The sequence below is a fragment of the Balaenoptera ricei genome, chromosome 3, assembly GCF_028023285.1.
Source record: "Balaenoptera ricei isolate mBalRic1 chromosome 3, mBalRic1.hap2, whole genome shotgun sequence".
In the NCBI taxonomy this organism is placed as follows: Eukaryota; Metazoa; Chordata; class Mammalia; order Artiodactyla; family Balaenopteridae; genus Balaenoptera; species Balaenoptera ricei.
The window spans coordinates 46558966-46580750 of NC_082641.1; the positions used below are offsets into that span (position 1 = coordinate 46558966).

The 21785-nt window shown below is 35.8% G+C and overlaps 1 protein-coding gene across 14 annotated transcripts in view; it reads right to left on the reverse strand.

Moving 5' to 3' along the window:
* PDE4D (phosphodiesterase 4D) overlaps positions 1-21785 on the reverse strand; it is a 1113076-nt gene that overhangs the window by 87481 nt on the left and 1003810 nt on the right. For 8 of the 14 annotated variants that reach the window (XM_059916410.1, XM_059916411.1, XM_059916418.1 and 5 more), the window contains one exon: positions 17109-17189. The exons of 5 other annotated variants lie outside the window; for them this stretch is intronic. In XM_059916410.1, coding sequence (XP_059772393.1) covers positions 17109-17189 — 81 coding nt within the window. Of the gene's footprint in view, positions 1-17108; positions 17190-21785 lie in introns of those variants that run through there. One more of the 14 variants, XR_009502317.1, reaches the window with a different exon arrangement.

The window sequence follows — 21785 nt, forward strand, 5'->3', positions numbered from 1 at the left end:
GTTTTAGTTTGCTCTTTGGGACTGTGGATGGGCTTACTATTCGCTATGAGATTATGCAAAACTATTCTTTAATCACCTTGATTGCTTTCAAATAGAAAGTGTTATTTTTTAAAACTTTCAAATTGTGGGTATGTACATTTGTTGCAAAGGAAACTCATTCTGTCAGATTTTGTTTATCTTCTGACTTAAGTAATTAGGTATTTATTAATATACTGCATTTCTTATAAATAAAAAAATCACAGATTTTCTTCAAACATTTGCTTATTTGGAATCAGGTACAAAGAAAAAAATTTTCTATCATATGGAATTATTTCAAAATCTATTATTACTTCTTACAAATATAGAGCATACAAGAGATTCTCACCATTTTTCTAAGATGAACATTAGGAAGACATAAAAGTTACCTTTTAGAATACTATTTTATTTTTTCTAAACATTTCCCACAACCTATTTTTTTAATCCATAGTTTTCAGTTATAAATATCTGTTTGTAGTCTTTAAAGACCCATACCATTTTTTTCTATGTGATTTAACCTAAAATGACATTCTCTGTAAATGAGGTAATTTATTTCTCCATTTTTCTATTTCCTGATGCTTGGCAGTCCTAAATGCCATTGCAGATCCTTCCAGAAAGCACTTTCCAAGAATCGTACTTTCCTTTGGAGCTCTGGAGCAACCTGCTGAAAATTCTTGGCGTAAACCAGAAGGAAGGCTAAAGAGACAAAAGAAAACCATAGCTTCCCTAAAGTTAATCAAACAGAATCCCCTGGCTCACTTTCACAATCAATGTAAACTAAAATGGCCACTTCACAACAGTAATTTCTGTTCTACACAGTACATGCTTCACACTTTTATAAATAGGAAAACAACACATTTCTCCAGCTGTAAGTGGAGCTTCTTGGCAAATAAAAGAAAAACTTATTCCCATTAGTAAAACACTGGAGTTTAAATCTAGAGAACAAGTACCTTAAAAATCTAACAGAAAAAGTCTCTTATTTGTACTCTGTGTAAGCAATTAGGTTTGCGAATATTCCTATATCATCGCAGAAAATACCAGCTAGACTGTTTAAAGTCTTCAGTGACAATAAGAGACACAGAAAAAAATAAGCTAACTCCCCCAACAATGCAAATATGGAACCTAAGGAGCACCTGGTGACCATGAATGCATACCTTTGCGAGTCTGACAATTTACATACAGTTCACACAATCAGCAAGTTTGATAAATATGATTATGACTCTCAAGTTGAAACAAATACTCTTTCCTAGGAGCAAAGAATTGTTATTGAGCATATGGTATTAATTTTCTTGCCAACTTATGCCTGTAAAACTGAATCAGTGCTTCGCCTTAAAAATGCCAAATAACTCAGATTTTAGAATCATACATACCAGCTAATCAGCTCTGTTTCTCCCCACCCTGTCATTTCCCTCTTCTAAAGCTCAAACAAAAGAGTATGATTGACACAAATAAAAGCCAGTCATTATCTTTCTTACTGCTATATGGTCTTATCTACAACGCAGCATTTCTATATTTTACAAAAGATACCATAATTTGAAGCGATAATATAACCCAAAGTACTAATCTACAACATATGTATTAGGTGAAACATACTATTATTGCTGGAGTTGCCACCAATATGAAAACATGCTAACAACTAAATATAGGTTTATTTCCAATCTGGTGTTAAGAGCTAGCATTTTAAATATAATAAAAATTGGGTTCAAAACTGCATGACTATTGGTCAAGTTATTTAACGTCTCAGGTTTCTTATTTGTAAAGTTGTGAGAGTTTTTATAGGGCTCTTCTGAGTATTAAAAAGGCATTATATACAAAACTCTTAGCATAATGTCTACATAAAGTTAACAGTTAACAGAACGATAACTAATACTGGCTAGCTGTTAGAGAACTGAAGTTTTCAATAAATGAAGGAGTTGTCCTTAAGGTGCATTCAATGCAACCATGATTTTTAACAATTCTTTTTTGTCACTTTGCTTTTCTAGGGGAAAAATTTCCCCCATTTTTCTCCCATTTGTTTTGATTTGTACAAGAGAGTTGTAGGCAGCTGGAGCAGTTACGCCATACTGTGCATGCGTAAGTCCGACAGCTGATTTTCAAGATTTGGCAAGAATTCCCAGTAATTTACTGTCTCAGACACACCTGAGGGCTACCATGTGCCTAGGATCAGTCAGTTGCACTAGGACACTGCCTCAGGGCTAGGACAGGAGACTCGGGGATGGCAAGGGCCAAGAGCCTGCCCTTCCACCCATCAGACACGTGCCCCTCCCCCACCCGGAGGCAGCCACGTTCCGCCTGTAGGTCAGAGGAGGTGCTCTTTCTTGCACAAGAAGAGCAAAGCCCAAAACCATCTTGGTAGTGCGGGTTTTTACCCAAACTTCTTAGCAGCCCTGAATTCCAAAAAATATTCTGAAGCAGAGTTGCTGTTTCCTGAGTGAGCATCTGAATCTTCTGTGGAGTTTGATGAGACCTAGGGGATGAATATTCTGTCCTCCAAAAATATCTGATTCTACCTCCTTTAACCTCTTCTTCTCACGTCCATCTCCCTGCTTGTCGTCTTTCTTTCCATCTTTATAACTAGGTCACAGATTTAAAAATCAATGCAACAAACAAGCGTGCACAACAATGCTCACTGCAGTACGTACTGCCTGTAATACAAGAAACGTCCATCAATAGGAAACTAATTAAATAAGAAATTTGACATACATGGTACGTGGTGATTTAAGAATATTGGTATAGATTTATATGTACTGGAATGTAATACTACATATTCTCCAAAACATATCAAATACAGAAGTCGGTCTTAGAAAAGCATGTGTAGTATACCACTTTTGATTTTAAACATTTCCACAATTCAAATAACTGAATATTCAGCTAAAAATTCTGGAAGGTTATACACCAAATTGTATCCATCGTTAAGTGGTTCCTTCAAGGAAAGCAAGCCTAAAGGAGCATGGAGGAGGACTTTCCCATATTCCACAACGTTTTAAGTATTTTATGACATAAAAGTACTTATTTATTACTTATGTAATAAAACTATACATTAAAAGACAATCTCATGGTAGAAATATTAGGAAATACAGAAGAAGTAGAGAAAATAAAGAAAAAGCACGTATACTTCTACAACCCAGTGTTCATTACTGTTCAAAGTTAATATTTTTTCTACACATATATGCACACAGTAAATTTTTAAGCATAACTGGGTCTCATCTCATTGACCTGATATTCTAAAATGTTTGAAATATTGAAAAAAGTTGATTTCTGTAAAGAAGCAGTATTAGGAACTGTTGGCTAAAGTAGGCTGTGGCTTCTTTCTGTACAACTTAAAGCTCAGCTGAAAACATGATGCGTAGATGGTGCTATAGTCACACACACACACACACATACACACGTGTTTTCTATGTTCCCCATCCCAGTTGGGTTAGGGAAGCGGAAGACTGCCTGGAAGACTGCATTGTCTCAAGCTACTGACCTAATTCCTAGCGTTTCAGTCCACTTCCTGCATGACCTCAGAATGTGTCATTGTAAATTCCTTAATAAGACAGCAGTTGCACATTTTGGAATGTGGATTCTGATACGCGGTTCAAGTCAATGTTATGGACGCTCCACTGGACCTCTGTGGGCCTCAGTTTCCTCATCTCTAAACTGATCTCTACAGTCCCTTCCAGTGTAAACAGTGTGTAATTTACTAAAAACCACAAAGAATCATGCGGAACTGTCCACCACAATATAGCCTGCTCTGAGTTCTTAAACTAATCCTCAAAGCTGAACTTCCTGCAAAAATGACTTCACTCCTTCATGGTGTGGGATTTGTCTCCATTCTCTAGGATGCTTACCAGATGGTGAAGGAGTGTATCTCTCCATCTACCAACATTTTCGTATTGCTTTTTGCAATTCATTACCTAAAGTTGTTAAAAACAAAAACAAAACACAACCCTGTAAAAGCGAGTAGTCACCTGAAAATGTGGCTTTCTCCTTAGGAAAAACAGGGGCAAAACAGGGGTCCCAGACAGCTACCATGTGAGAGCAGTGATACAGATGATCCCTGGTTTTGATCTTCTTTGAAGTTTATTGAAAACAAACTTGAATCTATACCAATCTTGACAGGCATGGAAGTCAGATTCACGAAGAGGAAATGTGAAGCTTCCCCAATGTTATGTTTAATCTTATAATACAGTCATGAAACTCATTATAATTCAAGATCTGTACTATTAATATGAAGGAGATGGTATATAAATTTATAATCTTACCCCCAATATAATTACGTGAAATCTTAAAAATAAAATTATAGCCTGATACTATCTGTCATTTTGAAGGGGCAGAATAACAAAAGTTTTCATCAACATCCCAAGAAGTTTATGTGCTAGACATTTTTAATGAAACAGTGATAGATTAATTTCAAGTAAATATTAATACTCAAATTATTGATTATTTTTATTGAAACTTTATTGTTTATAGAAAAATGAGGAGAAAGCATAGTCCTACCATCTCCAAGGATAATTCATGTTTTTAAATGCTGCCAGGTTATCCATAATATGAAAACTCATTTATGTTTTATCTGAAAAAAAATTTAAGTCATCAAAATAGATGGTGGGAGCCAATTATGGCTTAAACAATATTTTATAAAAACTAGAAAATTGTTGAGAAAAATGACTAGAGTCTCAATCATTGGTGTTCCCTATGTCAGAAGGGAAAGTTGAATGCTGTCCTATCTTTAAGGAATAATAATTTCCTGCTGTTCAGTTTTGCTTTTTATACGTATGTATACATGATAAGAAGCAGAAAAATAGGTCTGTTTTTAGCAGTCGTGTATAAATTTTATTCAACATCAATTTCAAATTGTTTTGCCATCAATATTCTGAGTCCTTTGGGCAAAAATAAATCAGGTAAGAGAATTGGATTTATTTATCTGACCTATCTATTAAATTCAATCCTCTTGTATGTACTTCCTCTACCTTTGTCCATATGGTTATACAATTATCACTGGACGGCTGAATTACTAAACAGTTTTATATATCTTTTCCTCAAAATCAAATTATTCTACAATGGTCCCCTATAGTATAAAATTGAATCCACGATCTTTTTCCTACCATTCAACAATGTCCATGATGCATCCCAGCATGCTTATGAAAAAGTTGACAGTAAAGTAAGACTCCTAGTACAACAGGAATAGAAGAAGGGTTCCTTATTATGCTAGTGAATAGCTTTCATTCAATACCTATAATTAACAATGAAGCAAATCAGAAACAAGCCAAGGCTACCCACTGTCGCCAATTATTTAATGCTGCTCAGAAAATTCTAACCTAGGTAATTAAATAAGAAAACCAAATACAAAGTACAAAATGTTTGAAAGAAGGGTACAAAATTATATTTTCAGATGATAATTCTGTAACTCAAAATTTCAGGACAACCAACTAAAATATATAAGAAAGGCAGAACATTTTGATCTATAAGAAAGGCAGAACATTATAAAATGCATATAGTACATGATAGGCTTTCTATATACCAGCAATAACCAGTTAGAAAATAGAGAAAGTATCCCATTTACAATAGCATAAAACATACAAAATATCTAGAAATAAATTTAATAAAAGATATTAAAGTCTTGTATAAATAAAACTATAAAACTTCACTGAAGGACATTTAAAAAAATGAGAAAAATATACATATATCTAATTTCCTGGATGGGAAGACTCAATATTATAAAGACAGATTAATCTATAACTTTAAGGCAATTAACTTTGCTTTAAATGTTAAAAGGTTCTTAACTACGCAATTTGATTTATGATACCTACTTTCTTCTTGAAGACATTTTTCTTGGAACTCTGTGGCAACTCTTTCTAATTTAGGCTGCCTGCTTTCTAGGCCTATTTCACTGTTGTCATCCTGGGATTTATTTTCGTAAGACAGCTGGGTTGGTTCCAGTGCCCTCTGTATCCTAGGTGAACTGTGTAGAATTCTTGTTGTTTTGTTGTGCTTGAATATATCTTTTAGCAATATACATATTTTTTTCATTAGGAAGGATCTATAGGAAGTAAACTTGTAAACTTGAGCCCATATATTTTTTTTTTTTCAGTTGTAATTTCTTTCTTTTTTTTTTTTTTAAACATCTTTATTGGAGTGTAAAGCCCATATATGTCTAAATGCATCTTTAGTTTGTCCCAACACTTGATAGTTTGGCTATCAACTTAGGGCTCTGCTTAATCTACCTCAGAACTTTGAAACATTGCCTAGTCTGTCCCCGCTTCCAGCTTTGCTGATGAGAAGTCTGATACCTTTGAAAGATCCTTTGTTGTTCTCTAGAACCTTTTAGGATCAATTTCTCATCCTTGGAATTCCAAAATTTTATCAGCATGTGTCTCAGTTTGTTTTCTTTTCCCCTGTCGGGCATTGGATGAACCTTTCAATCTGAGGACTTGAATCACTCTTCATGTCAAGGGGTTTTTGTTTGTTTGTTTGTTTTTTCCAATTATTTTTTTCCTGTTTCTTCTCACTTCCCTACTTCCATCTCACTCTTCCTATCTCTTTTCTACCATATTTTGTATCCCTCTCTTTTTGTTCTATATTCTGTGAGATTTTGTTTGACTAATTCAGTCTGCAAGCACACTCAGTCTTTTATCCAATCTTCCTATTTTTTTCAGCATCCTGCTCCTATTTCACAGAAACCTGAGCATACTTAATGAATGTACTCTTCCTCTAATCTCTCTGAAAATTTAATATTTTAAGGGTTTTTTCCTATACCTTTTATCATCTCTGTTTCTTCTGGAAACAGAAGACAAATTTTCTTTAGAAAAATACATTTGTTTTGTTCACTCATTAGTTTCTTTTTGTTCTTGCTATTGGTTTTCTTCAAATGTCTCGTGATCCTTTGTTGACTGTGAATATTTATAATTTAAGAACTAGGAGTTTCTCAGGAGTTTCATAAGTAGTTGTGTACCACTTGTAAACTGCTTAATTAGCAACTTAATGCAATTTCAATCAAAATTCTAGTAGGATTTTTTTGGGAGGGCTTCACAAATTGATTATAAAATTAATTTTTATAATTTGTAAAGTAATATTTATAAATTAGCAAGACCAAGTGGGAATAACTGGAAAATTGTGAAAAATAAGATTAATTAAGAGGGCACATGTTCTCCCAGATACTAAAATGTATTTTTTATACATACTAATTATACCATGGTGCTTTTTATATAGGAACAGGCTATAAAGATTAAAAACAGAACCAGCCATCCTTAAAATTAGTAAAATATAGAAGTGACATCTCAAGCCAATAAGGAAACTATGGATTATTTAATAAATAGTGTTCTGAAAATCTAGGAAACCTAGGTAAAGACTATCAGAACCCTGACTTACAATAAAATATATTCCATAATTATTAAAAATTTAAACATGTAATTAAATCCATAAAGGACTAAAGTAAAACACAGGTATGTATATTGGGGTAGGAAAAGACTTGCTAAGGATATATAAAATATATCTATATACTTTAATATATTTATATATAGGCTATATATAAACAGTTTAAAACTTCTGTTTATTAAAATAAAGTATCCATAAATGGGAAAATATAAATGGGGCTGGGATGGTAGGAGAACAAAGAATAAAATATTAAGAGATAGTTAAAAACAATCTTGTATATATAAAATCATTCTGACTTTTGCAAGGGCATCTATACAGGAGAGTAAAAAATAAACAAGTTAATGAAGAATGAACTCTTATTGTCCCCATTTTACACGTGAGAAAACTGAGGCTCAGAGGTTATATAACTTGTTGAGGATCACATAGCTAAAAGTGGGGAGCTGGGATTTGAACCTAAGGAGTTCGGTTTCAGAGCCCATCTTTTAGCCCTGTGCTGTCCTGCCTACTCCAGCCAACCCTCTTGTACACATTTTACATCTCTTAGAAGACTCTGCTTATAATGTCTCCCAACCCAGAATCTATACCTCTTCCTTTCTTTCTGCCCTACCTCTTCCGTTTGTTTTTCCATACCCAGTTCAATTACCTTCTCCACACAGGTTTTCCAACAATTCAGACCTTCTTGGAATCCTCTCCTACCTTGGATTTGGGAACCACTCTCCTGATTTTCTGCCTACTTCTCAGTCACTCTTTTTCAATCTCTTTATTGGATTCATCTTCCTCTACACTTCTTTTCTCGCCCTACTCATGGCCCCTGTGAGTAAATTACCCCCAAAACTGCAATATCTACCTACTTATGTTCTGAAAACTACAGTTTAAATTGCTCTTCCACATTCCAGAAATCTCCACCTGAATGTGCACAGACACCTCACACTCCGTATTTCCAACACTGGTACTTGCTCTGTCTGCTACCTTGCTATGGAGAGACCTCTTACTGAGATGCCACAATCACTCACCCAGTTACTGAAGCCAGAAATCCAAGCATGCTCCTTGAGTCCTCTCTCTCTCAAGCCCAAACCCCTGGACATCACTAAGTTCTGACTGTTTTACCTCATAAATAACTATTGGATTTATTTCTTCTCTTCTGAATTCCCTTAGTTCAAGTCCTCTTTGTTTCGTGTGTGATGATTGCAGTTTTCCTGGTGCCTGTCTTTCCCCTATTCACCCTGATTCTATCTCCATATCAGCATTTCTCAAATTTAAGAGGTCACAGATTTCTAAGTACACTTTACAACTCTCAGAGGCTTATGCTGCCTATATGAGAAATTTTGTAGCTAAAAGTTACACACCTTGACAATTCCAATGCACTCAATACGTGTTTGTTAAATGGACCAATGACCTCTATCTGTATTTATCTTTCTTTTTTCTACTGCATTTCATCCATTCATTCACTAATAATCATTTATTTGTTAGTGTGAGTGAACACAAAGATGAATTAGACATCATCCTGGCCCCTATAGAGCATATTTTTTTTCTCTAATCATTTAGTCATGTAGGGCTTAGCTTCAAAAGAATAGCAAGAACTCATCATAATATCTTCTCTGCTCCTCACAGTTCTTAGACCATTGTAGAAATTCAATCCATATTTGTGGAATAGCCTTATTTTGCCTTTAGGCGATGCCTATTAATGTATACTTACATCAGAAGACCCTGCTGCGTGGAAACCCCGAGTGTCACACTTCAAGCACTTGTGGCAACTTATAGATTTTCTGGCGTAAATGTACTAAGTGGGCTGGAGGATGGAATTATGAGTTCAGAAAAGAAACAGAGGCTGTGCATGATTTCAGGTTATCAGCTTAGCTCTGAGGGTGATATGGTTTCATCAAGATAAATAGACTAATCTGTACTGAGTTCTAGTCAACATTATGTATTAGTTTTACAATGTTTAGGGATTTTTTAGGGATTAATTATTCTATATTTATAGATGAAGAAATCAAAGCTATTAATCTAGGCTGATAGGTATGATTACAAAAATCACTTTTAGCTCTGGCAGCTCTACCTCTTATTTCTGGTAACATGTTATTGCTCTTTAAGAGTAAATAATCAGAAAAGATCGCAACAGAGCTAACATTTATTGAGAACTTATATTGGATAAGCTCAGTTTTTAGCACCTTTATAGGTATTAATTCACTGAATCCTCACCACAACTCTTATTATACCCATTTTATTACTGGAGAAACTGAGACATAGAGAGCCTTAGTGATTTTCCCAGGGTAACTCAGCTAGTTAGCGTGGAGCTGGGATTTAAGCACAGATAATCTGTACTTTTTACAATTGTACTGTGCTGCCTATAAAAGCAGTACTGGATGGATTGTTACAAAACCAGGTCTTTAATCTTGAATTCACCATATAAATAATAGTGAAATAAATTTAAGGATGTCATTTGATTATTTGGGTTTCAGTGTCCTTGCACTCCTTACAGCCTATGAGGAGAAGCCTTTACATAGTCTTTTATAAACTGAAAAGTGTCATAAATTCAAGGATTTTATTTTTTACAGTACATTAAATCATTTTAAAGAGTCTGAAAAAAAAGAGTCTTCGAGAAAAGTCCACATGAAGGCAGAGATGAGGTGAGACACCAGCATGGAATGTTTAAGCTCCCACTAAACATATTAAGCTACATGTTTTATTGCTAAACCCAAGGGAGAGATTCGATGGGAGGAGAGTAGGAAGCAAGAAGGTAGGAAGCCTGGCTATTTATTTAGAGAGGAATATAAATTATTTTCTTGATCAGTTTAAGAACGTTAACAATTACTATAGGATAAGCAGAGTTAAAGGGGTTTAGAGAAGGAGTTAAACTATAAAAATACAGTCAAATTGTTAAAAATTATCAGAAACATCTGTAAAATCATATATAGTTTCATTATATATCTTTCTTTTAAAAAATTCATGTTCTAGGTAATTGGTATTAGCAATCGGGTGATGAACACTGCTCATATTTTATGCATAGAACAATTGGTGCCATGTCTAATGCATTTGGCATTAGCCTAGGAGTTAAAAAACCTGAGTTCTGTGCACAGCTTGGGTCCATGTCAATAAAGAAGCAGCCATCTCCCTCTGGGGAGATCTGTCTCCTCCAGTGACAAGGAGCATGTTAACGCCCTGGTCACCTCTCTATCTCAAAAGGATGTTCTGAAGATTGGTAAGACAATGTAAAGTTCTTTAAACTCTTTACAAGATAAGCCATACACAGACATACTGGCCTGAGAAGCACTACTACCATCTATTTTATACACAAGAGCAACAATAAGGAAAAATATCTCAAAGGCAGTCCCAAATTATAAAAATGTTGGGAAGGGATGCAAAATATTATAGGATAGGAAACAACAACAATGACACTGAATCCAAACTAATATTTGCATTCCATATACTACAGATTCGCAGAAGTTTCCATCATTGAGTCCTCTAGAGTATTATTAGCCTTTCTCATTGACAGGTTGTGGCACATATTGTATCTACGGGGCCTTTGGTTTCCTAAAAGGTGCTTGAAAATGCCTTTTAGAAAACACTTGTCATGAAGAAGCATAACAACAACAAAAAGAAAGTTCAAATATCCACTAAACATATGAAAGAACACTCACCCTCTTTAGTAATCAGGGAAATGCAATGATCTCATTATAAAATCTCCATATTTGAAACAAATTAGAAAGTCTGACAATACAACGTGTTTTTTGGCTAAGATGTGGAGCTACAGGAATTCTCATACACTTTTTATGCACTTTATCAAATACTTTCCCCTTACATAGCAAGGTTAAAGACATGCATGGCCCAAGATTCCATTTCTTGGTATATTCCCCCACAGAAATGCATGTTAATAAGCACTAAGATACGTGTAAATGAAAATTCATAATATCTTTATTCATAATATTTTCCAACTGGAAACTGCCCAACTTCCTAACAAGAGAAGATTGGACAAATAAATTGTGGTTACTTTATACAACAGAACACGATATAGTCATGAAAATGTGTGGTCCTCAGCTACGTGCAATATTGATGAATATTACCAGTATAACATTGTGTAAAAGAAGCAAAACATAAAAGTATCCACAAGATGAGCCTATTTACATAAAATACAAAAACAAACTAAATTGAACTCCTTTGTTTTGGGATGGATGCATAAGTGGTAAACCATACCATAAAGACAAGCAGGAAAAGAAAAAATTAGGACAGTAGTTATCTCTTTGGAGATAGGAAACAGAAATAGGGTGCTTCAGAGGGATGTTTAAAATAGGTGTTTACTTCAAAATTATTGGTTAAACTTAACACTTATGTTTTATGTACTTTTATAAATGTTTGTTATAGTTCATGATTTAAAAAGTTACAAAGATACTATGCAGCTATGGTAATCAAGGCGTGTGGTATTGGAGAAGGAACAAATAGATCAATGGAACAGAAGAGACAGCTCCCAAATAGATCCATATAAATACAGGCAACTGATCTTTGACAAAGAAGCATGATCTTCAACAAAGGCAATACAATGGAGGAAAGATGTTATTTTCAATAAATGGCACTGGAACAACTAGACATTGCAAAAAAATAAAAATAACAATCATCTAGACACAGACCTTATAAAATTAACTTCACAAAAATTAACTCAAAATGGGTAACAGACCTAAATGTAAAACACAAACTATAAAATTCCTAGAACAGAACATAGGAGAAAAACATGACCTTGCGCTTCATCATGACTTTTTAGATACAACACTAAAGGCATAATCCATGAGAGAAATAATCGATAATCTAGACTTCATTAAAATTTAAAATTTCTCTTCTGTGAAAGACAATGTTAAGAGAATGAGAAGACAAGCCACAGACTGGGGAGAAAATATTTGCAAATGACATATCTGATAAAGAACCATCATTCAGAATATACAAAGAAATCTTAAAACTCAACAGTAAGAGAACAAGTAAGTTGATTAAAAAATAGGTGAATTCCTTAAGAGGCACATTTCGTAAGAATATGAAAAGTGGCTCCAAATATGTCATCAGGGGAATGCAAGTTAAAACAATGAGATACCACTACACACCTATTAGAATGGCCAAAGTCTGTAACTCTGTCAACGCCAAATGCTGGTGAGGAGGTGGAGAAGCAACAGGAACTCTCATTCATTGCTGGTGGAAATGCAAAATGGTTTGGCCACTTTGGAAGACAGTGTGGCAGTTTCTTACAAAACTAAACATACTTTTACCATGTGATCCAGCCATAGCACTACTTGGTAGTTATCCCCCAAACACTGAAAACTTATGTCCACACAAAAATCTGTACATATATGTTTATTGCAGCCTTATTCATAATTGCCAAAACTTGGAAGCACTAAGCTATCCTTCAGTAGGTGAGTGGATCAATAAACTGTGGTACATCCAGACAATGGAGTATTATTCAGCGCTAAAAAGAAATGAGCTCTCAAGCCATGGAAAAACATGGAGGAACCTTAAATATATATTACTAAGTGAAAGAAGCCAAACTGAAAAGGTTACATGCTGTATGATTCCAGCTATATGACGTTCTGGAAAAGACAAAAACTATAGAGACAGCATTAAAAAGATCAGTGGTTGTCAGTGGGGGAAGGGAGGGGAGGAAGGCATCACAGGTGGAACACAGAGGATTTTTAGGGCAGTGAGAATACTGTGTATGAAAGTATAATGGTGGATACACGTCATTATACATTTCTCCCAACCCAAGAGTGAGCCCTAATGTAAACTGTGGACTTTGGTGATAATGATGTATCAGTGTAGGTTCATCAGTTGTAACAAATGTACCACTCTGGTGGGGGTGGGTTGATAATAGGGAGGCTATGCATGTATGGGGGTAGGGGGTACATGGGAAATCTCTTCCACTCAATTCTGCTGTCAACCTAAAACTGCTCTAAAAAATAAAGTCTATTTAAAAAACAAAAAATAAAAACAAAAGACAAAAACCTGAACACATGTGGCTTCCTGGAAGTTCACAAAAATTTTACAAAGCCTAAAAAAGATTAATTTGTGGAAACTTTTAGTTCTATTTCATCTGTATAAGTGCTGATGAAGACCACCTGGTGAATGATTTAGAGCTTTAACATAAAGAGTCTCCTTAAATAATATGTACTTGTGGAGGAAAAAAACCCCGAAGTCAAAATTGCAAAAGGGAAAGCACTGAAGACTTTTCTCTCCAAAACTGCCAAGCAAGTCTGGTTTAACTGAAATTGATGGCAAAGACAACAGAGCACACAATTGAATTTTAATCTTAATGATCTCTAAGCTATATTTGAAACATAAACATACGTGTGAGAGTTCTTCAAGATGTTGGACATGAATCTGTTTTCATAATTCAAAAGCATGCTTTGCTTATGAATCTCTTTTAACAAGCTTTGGTGGGGGATTCTTTTCTTCCAGATGTTTGGTGTTGTACAGACGCAACCTCCATCTCTCTACATATGATTTAAAACACAGTTGGTGGGGTGGGCTGAATTGGGAGATTGGTACTGACATATATACACTATTGATACTATGCATAAAATAGATAACTAATGAGAACCTACTGTATAGCACAGGGAACTCTACTCAGTGCTCTGCTGTGACCTAAATGAGAAGGAAATCCAAAAAAGAAGAGATATACGTATACATATAGCTGATTCACTTTGCTGTACAGTATAAACTAACACGATATCGTAAAGCAACTATATGCCAATGAATATTTTTTAAAAAAACACAGTTGTAAAGAGCATATTTATTTTACAAAACGGTAAGAGGACAGAATTCAAATAGATGGTCTATAGGTTTGTAAAATGATGAATACCTAAGTCTCATAAAGTCCTACAGATAGTATCTATTCATCTGAAGAAAGTTCTCTTACTACTTTTCAAACCTGAAAGAATTTTCTAGTCTTAAAACATTATTAAATAGGCCAATTAATAAATTTGGTAGAAAAGAAAGTCTCCTAAATCATAGACATGAAAAATACTTTTTTCTGATACATTTTCATTTAAAATCCCTGTTTAAGCAATTTACAGGAGGCAAGATAGTTTAGTGGTTGAGAGGATGGTCTCTGGAGTCAGACTTGGATTTAAATCCCAGCTCTACCATTTACTAACTTAGACAAGTCATATTACCTCTCTATGCCTCAGTGCCTACCTCCTGGTGTTCTTACAAGGACAAAAATAAATGTCCTGCGTAAAGAACTTTTTGCAAAACTCCAAGCACATAATGAGCACTCAATAAATGTTAGCTATCATCAGCAGCAGGACCTTCTAGAATCTTGCTGATCTTTCATCCAACTTGTTTGATCACTTTTTTTCTAAGTCCTCTTCCAAGCCACCTTCCTCCTCAGCTATAGTTTCCCTGGATTTCTAGCAAAGATGGGGAAACTATACATGCTTATCTTCTCCTCTTTCTGACACCTCACTAAAATGAAAGTAAGGGAATAAAAACACACAAATCCGCAAAGGCATAGATAATGAGGGAGGAGAGATCATCAAAGGAGAAATTTCAACGATTTTTAGAAAGGAGAGAGTGGATGAGAAGTAGAAACTGCCTTAGCACAATTGAGAAGATGATTACAGAGAGCAAATTCCAAGGGAAAGTGAACCAACACGTTCTGCCCAACCCAGAGATGCAGAGCTTAGAGGCAGCATACACTAAGGAAGGCAGGAGTTTAGTGAGAGGCTAAAAGTACATTAAAATTATATGGAGACTTTGGATCCCAACTATTTCCCTCTCCTGTTGGAGACTAAATCTTACCTTTTTTAGAGAAAATAAGCTAGAGAGACATCAAACTGAGGACATCAGGCACTGTGGCAAACAAGGTAACACCCAAGGTTGAAAAACAGATGCTTAACTGCGGAGTTCCCAGTAAGACATACAACCTCCCTATAAGCCATGTTCCCCAAACACTAGCAGTCAGGTATATGCCCTCAGTTGCGTATCTTCCAGGCAGAAATTGAAGAATCTTGTCATGATGGCACCTCAGAATTCCCAAAGAATAACGCAACTGAACAACCAATCATGCTATAGTGAAACTCTGCAGTTGACAAGCCCCATCCACGTTCAAAGAACTTTGGTGGTATATTTGTTGCTGTCATCATCGTTGTTGTTTGGTTGTCTTTGTGTTTGTGTGTGTGTGTGTGTGTGTGTGGTGTGTGAGATCTTTAAATACGAATGGACAGCCTCTTGAGGAAATTATCCAGAATAAAGAAGAGAGACTAGTATAAGCAGACCACATCAACTGAATAAAGAAATCCACAGGAAACAGAGGAAAACCTCTAAAGAACTATCATTTGTATACAAAGATAATGCATTTCTGACATAAGAATAGATGCTGTTAAAAAGGCAACAGCAGAGGACAAGAAAGTACTGAAATTGAAAAAAAAAAAAATGGCCAAAATGAAAATTTTAATAGAAAGGTTGGAAGATAAATTTGAAGAAATTTCTATAAGGTATAACAAAACACCAAAGAGATGAAAAAGAAGAAGAAAAATGTGAGGCGATTAAAGGATCTGATCTAGGAGGTCCAACATTCAACTAACAAATCCCAGGAAGAGAAAACAGAGAAAATGGAAAAGGTAAAATTATCGATAAACTAAGAAAAGAAAACAAATCCAGAATTAAAGGACCCGTATGTCTGGAGTGAAAAGATCTAGTGTGCGCCCAGGACAGCGGATGAACACCCAGACCAAGACAATTGATCAAGAAATGTAGAGATATCAGGGATGAAGAGAAGTTCATAAAATTTTTTTACAAAGAAAAATAGGTTTTGAATAGACAATGGGATGTCACCAATGTTAGAAAACAATGGAAGGGTGCTTGCAAAATGTTGAGAAAATATATTTGTAACTTACAATTCAATTACAGTTAAACCATGCCTGAGATGCCTGAGGATTCAAATGAAGGACTATTGGAACCCAAGTAGGCACAAAAGATGCCCCAAGAGGGAATCTCAGAAGCTAGGTTTTATCCTCAACTTTGAAACTAAATGTAGAAACACAAGAATGAATGATGGGTACTCTTAGCACTTCTCTGAGACTCTGGAGTCCTGAGACAATTTCTTTTTTGCTAACATCATTGGGTCAGGGTTTCCAGAGGCTGAGCAAAGTGATGAACTCTGACCGACTTTGTGCTTCTGAAAAAGTGCACTATTATTTTCATACAGCTGATACCTCTGAAAAGATGGGTCAGTGAGCAATATGCAGTAAACGATGAAAGCCCAATACTCATTCTGAAGTCAGTTTTGCTTAGACTTTGTATATTACCAGCAAATTTTGCGAGTCATTAAAAAAATAAAAAAGAAGGACTTTTGCTAGTAACTAATGACCCAGCATTCAACTCTCTTGTATGGCAAAAGTGGAGAAGTGGCTGTTTATTTTTATGCTTATTAAGTTACAACGGAAACATCGTATTTACAATCCCATAATGTGGTGTTTTTAGATGCTAATTCTTACCTAAAAAGGAATGGGACAAAAAATAAACTAAGACAAAAAACCAAAACCCTCCTTGGTATGCTAGTATTCTTTTACAAAGGATCCAGGTTATCACAGTAATTGATGCCCTCTTTTACACTAGGGGTATTACTATATTAAGCGGCTAAAGGATAAACTTAGGTAACAGTGGAGCTATAGTTCTTTCAGAAATGAGATAATTAAATAGCTATGTGTGCCAAGAAAACTGAACGTATCTATTGTACCCTCTCATTATTTCTGGCCACCTACCAGCAGTCAGTAAACTTGGGTAACCACCTTCTTCTGATATCACTTCAAGTCTACTCTTGAGTTCTTCTGGTATTACCTCAGCTACCAGAAAAAAAAAAAAAAATGAAGAAAATATTTTCTTCACTATGTATACAATATGCTCAACTGTTTATAACATTCAAGTTTTTCCCCCCTAATTTTCCATGCCATTTTTATAATTGGCTAAGACTGATAATAATAGATTAATAAGTATGAAATCATTTTAATAATCATTCCTACTTAAAATAAGGAGAGTTTCCAAAAACCAAACCTGAAACAGAATCCAGTCCAAGCTGTCAAACAGGCTATGCCAGTGGTTCTCAACTCATTCCTGATGAGGAATGATTGCTTTTTATTTCCCTCAAATGTTCTTTATTCATTTCACAAATGTTACTTAATTGTGTATCATGTACAAAGCACTGTGCTGGTTACTGCAGAGAAAAGTAAGAGGATGAAAACATCTAGTGTTTTCCTTCAAGATGGAGATAAGTGATCTGTGTGGCAGTCCGTTGTAGGGGCATTAAGTTGTGAACAAAGGCGGGCCCTAGCGATAGTTAACTTGATAATTAGTGTATATGTGGTTTGTTTGCCCTGCTCCCTTTGCTGTGGCAGTCTTTCTGAGCTATAAACAGACGTAACTGGCCTAGAGTTCAGGCATGCAATAAGACTTCAGAATTTACTAGTTAGCTGTGATTGATCTGTCATGAAGTCCATACACAATGAGAAGTTGCTATCTCATGAAGAAATAGGCCTGTATCGCTAGTGAGCAATTGGTCGTTACAGATGCCCAGCATTCAGTTTTCCTTTCCTTGGAAAACAATACCCTGATTCCCTTCACGGGACCTCCTCACTGTTAGGTGGGGTCACTGTGATCGGTTGTAGTGTCTACAACCTTATTGTATGGGAGCTACTAGAGAGAGAAGCTCTTTTTTTGTTGTTGGATGAAAAACCTGGAAAGATACACTTCTAGGATTCTGACATTGGTGCTGTCCCCAGGTGTATGGAAACTGGGGATGAAGCCAAAAATGGAGAGAGTTCTGATAATAGGACCCATAGACTAAGCCTCATAAACAAGTCTAATCCAAATGGTACCCATACTTTACCTAAAACCTCACGGAACCCCATTAAGTGGAGAGATGAAGTCATCAATATACAACATGTAGGAGAAATGCAGCCAGGACATTTTACTGAGTGTGAAAACAAGTGTGTAACAACTGCTTATGGGTGTGTGATATGTCGATGTTGCTTTTTAAATTGACTAGAGAGTATGCTCAAGGGAATGGAAGAAACAGAGTTGGCTATCAATGAGGGGAAGTATTTCAGTAAATGTAAAACTTCAAAATAGATTTTTTAAAAAGAAATTTTCTCTCTCTGAAAGTGGATATGGAACTGGAAAATGACAAAGGTTGTGATTATTGACACACACAAGTCAACAAGCAAAACCAACCAAACAGGAAAACTTTAAGATATGTGAAAAGGGAAGCAACTCTTCTGATACCCCCAAAACACAACTTTACGAGACTGCCTGGGTTATGTCTTCTGACTGGTAAGTGATAACGTCATGTTGGTACTTTTATTTAAACCACAGCAACGTCTGTCCTCCTAAAAAACAGTTCCGGTACTTTAGAGAAGTAGAATATGAAGTTTCAGACTAGTGCTGGGCTTAACAGAGCTTTAACAGATTTTCAAAACACCTGCACACTAGATTTCACAAATATCCCATCCCTCCTAACACCTCCACTCTGAACATACATGAAAACAAATCACAACAAAGCACTGTCATTGAAGAACACTATTACCTGCAAATTATAATCTGAGAAAGAGAGTCACTGAAGCAAAACTTAAAAACAGAATCGTATAATTATCTTAGGAGAGAATTTTTTTTCTTACATATAAATTTTCTTCCCAATGAGCATGCACAAAAGCAACCTATGGGCACTCCTGTGGTTTCTTTTTAGACTTTGCCTGCTTATTTTAAAGAATAAAGGAGAAGAATCTGCTTAAAAGCCAAATGCACTGATAAATGTTTACCGATAAAATCTTCCAGATGGGACTACTTTCAAGGAAGGTCAATTACAAGCCTCATGTCTCTCCTTTTAATGATATCCTTTAATGATCCCCTTCCTCTCCCAGAAAATTAAATCACAAAAACAACTTAGTCTGAGAATGACCCAGTAATCCTCATAATCACATTGCAATGACAGACAAGGAGATCAAAGCACAGGTGTACTGAAAACTAGAGGTTTCCATTCTGTTCAAATGTGAACTTGCTACAAACTAAGATCAAAAGTACTTTTAGCTCCCCAAATCCCAACAACCTCCAAAATTTTAACAATTCTGTAGTTTCCTTGATTAATAAACTTCCCTTGATTTTCTCCCTCCCAGTTTGTACCAAACATTGGCAATTCTTTACATATTGTGGCTGTGTTTTCATAAATTCATTAATTAATTAATTTTAGATATTTGGTGAATTATGTTGCGCCTCATAGCACCAAAGACTTCCAGGTTTATTATAAACTATTGTCTCCAAAATTGCAAAGAGAGAACCTAGTGATGTAAAATTATATAAGGTAACCTGATACCAATACATTAGTTAGAAATTGAATTAGGTGGCTAGTAGTGACTTCAATGAGAGAGGTTTATTTTTGTCTCATATGAAGAAAATCCAGAGGTAGGCCAAGGCTGAATGATGACACTATTTTCAGCAGAGAACCAGGCTCCTATTATCTTTCTGCTCCACCATCCTTAAGATATGCCTTGTATTCTTAAGACCATACAGGTTGCAAGATGGCCACTGGTGCTCCAGTCATCACATGAACAATCCCAAGTCAATACTACAGGAAGAGGAGCAAGGGTAAAAGGGAGTGCTTCTGGGCAGGAGCTCCCTCTGCTTACATTTCATCAGCTACACCTATTTCTAAGGGAGGCTGAGAAATGTTGTCTTTTGGCTTGGCAGATGCCACCCAATATAATTAAGATTCACTTTGTAACCATCATTATACTGGTCACCAACTGAACAAATCTGTTGAGGATATTTAGTCATCATTAGCAGTCTCTGCCATACCACAGAATCGCTGATTTCTCAATATTGGGTGGAATTTGGTCTGATCCCTTGCTTACAGATAGAGAAACTGAGAACAGAAAGATTAAAAAGTTTTCCCCAAACTACAGAACCAGTTAGCCAAAGAACTAGGAGCAGAATTCACACACTTGATCTATCAGTAAAGATCTTGTCCTTTGCCAACAATGCAAACTCCAACGAGGTTAGTTCAGGAACTTCAGCTAACCAGCATGAATAATAACACATTCTTAATTCCTGGGCCAGCCTGGTGACTCACACTGCACGCTTTACGGTCATAACTGCTCACAAGCTGTAACATCCCCCCTCTTTGGTTATAAAGTGAGAATCACCATATTTACCACAAGTCATATACGTGTTTATATTGTCACTAAATTACCAAGAAAATGAGAGCTATGCCTTATAATGTGACAGTTATGTTTGTAGGAAAGCAGAATGTTCCACATTCACGGGCAAAAATTGGTACTTGAACTTTATGAGCGGACTCCAGATCTTTTATGGTGGTGGCTTTTTAAGCACACACACAAACACATTATTATGGTGTCTCCTGAAATTGACATTCTCAAAATAGTGTCCACCATTACACAAAGGAGGTTTGAATGTTTTGAAGCCTTTTTTCTTTCAAACCATTGCTTCTAATCCTCTTATCTCTTCCTCCACTACAGTCATCAATCACTTCCTCACACTCTCCTCCCAGCAGCATTCTCAAAACATAACCACGATGGTAAGTCATTACTGTATACTTCCTTCAGCGCTTTGAACTACATAGGCTCCTGCTCTCATGTTTTACTTGTTTTATGGCTTAAGCATGTTGAGAGCAGGGTCTGTACCATCTTTATTGTCCATAACACTCAGCATATGGTACAGATTCCAATTTTCTTTCACAATGTCATGCTTAGAACGTTTTAGTGCTCTCCCAAACTGGTCTCCCTCCCTGTTTCCAGGGGCTTCACTAATCCTTTTTTCTCAGTCTCATTCACCGCCTGTTCCACCTAGGTCACCTAAGTGATTTAAGCTATACTTATATTTGGTGGTGCACCAAATCTGTAAATATAAGTTAAAAAATTTAGAAGGTGGCCTCCATCTGCATTCATACCTAATCTTATTCCTTTCCATTCCATCTGTTTGTACCCTATATACTACTAGCTACTCAGAAATAATCATCTCTTTTTTCACATGTCTGTGACTTTATAATGCTGTTCCCTGTCTGAAATGCCCTTCTTTCTTTTATTTATGGAGAGGTTCCAAATGGCCTCTAAGGTGTAAGTTAATTACTATCTACAGTATGTATATCCAGCCTTTTCTAGAAGACAGGGAAGCTTGGACAGCGAACTTGAGTATATCTTTACAAGCACTTCCAGTATTACAGCTATTCTATTGAGTTTGGAAAAGCCTCTGAGTGTAGAGGTTGTGTTATTTCATCTCGCTGTGGGTCCCAGTTCTGACACACAGGAGATACTCAATAGTCTGCTAAATGAATAACTGTCAGTTTCCCTAACTAGCCTTGAATACTTTTCTTTCGAGTCTACCTGCTTGTCATAATAGATCTTGTCTCACTTGATTCTATATCCACAGAGGCT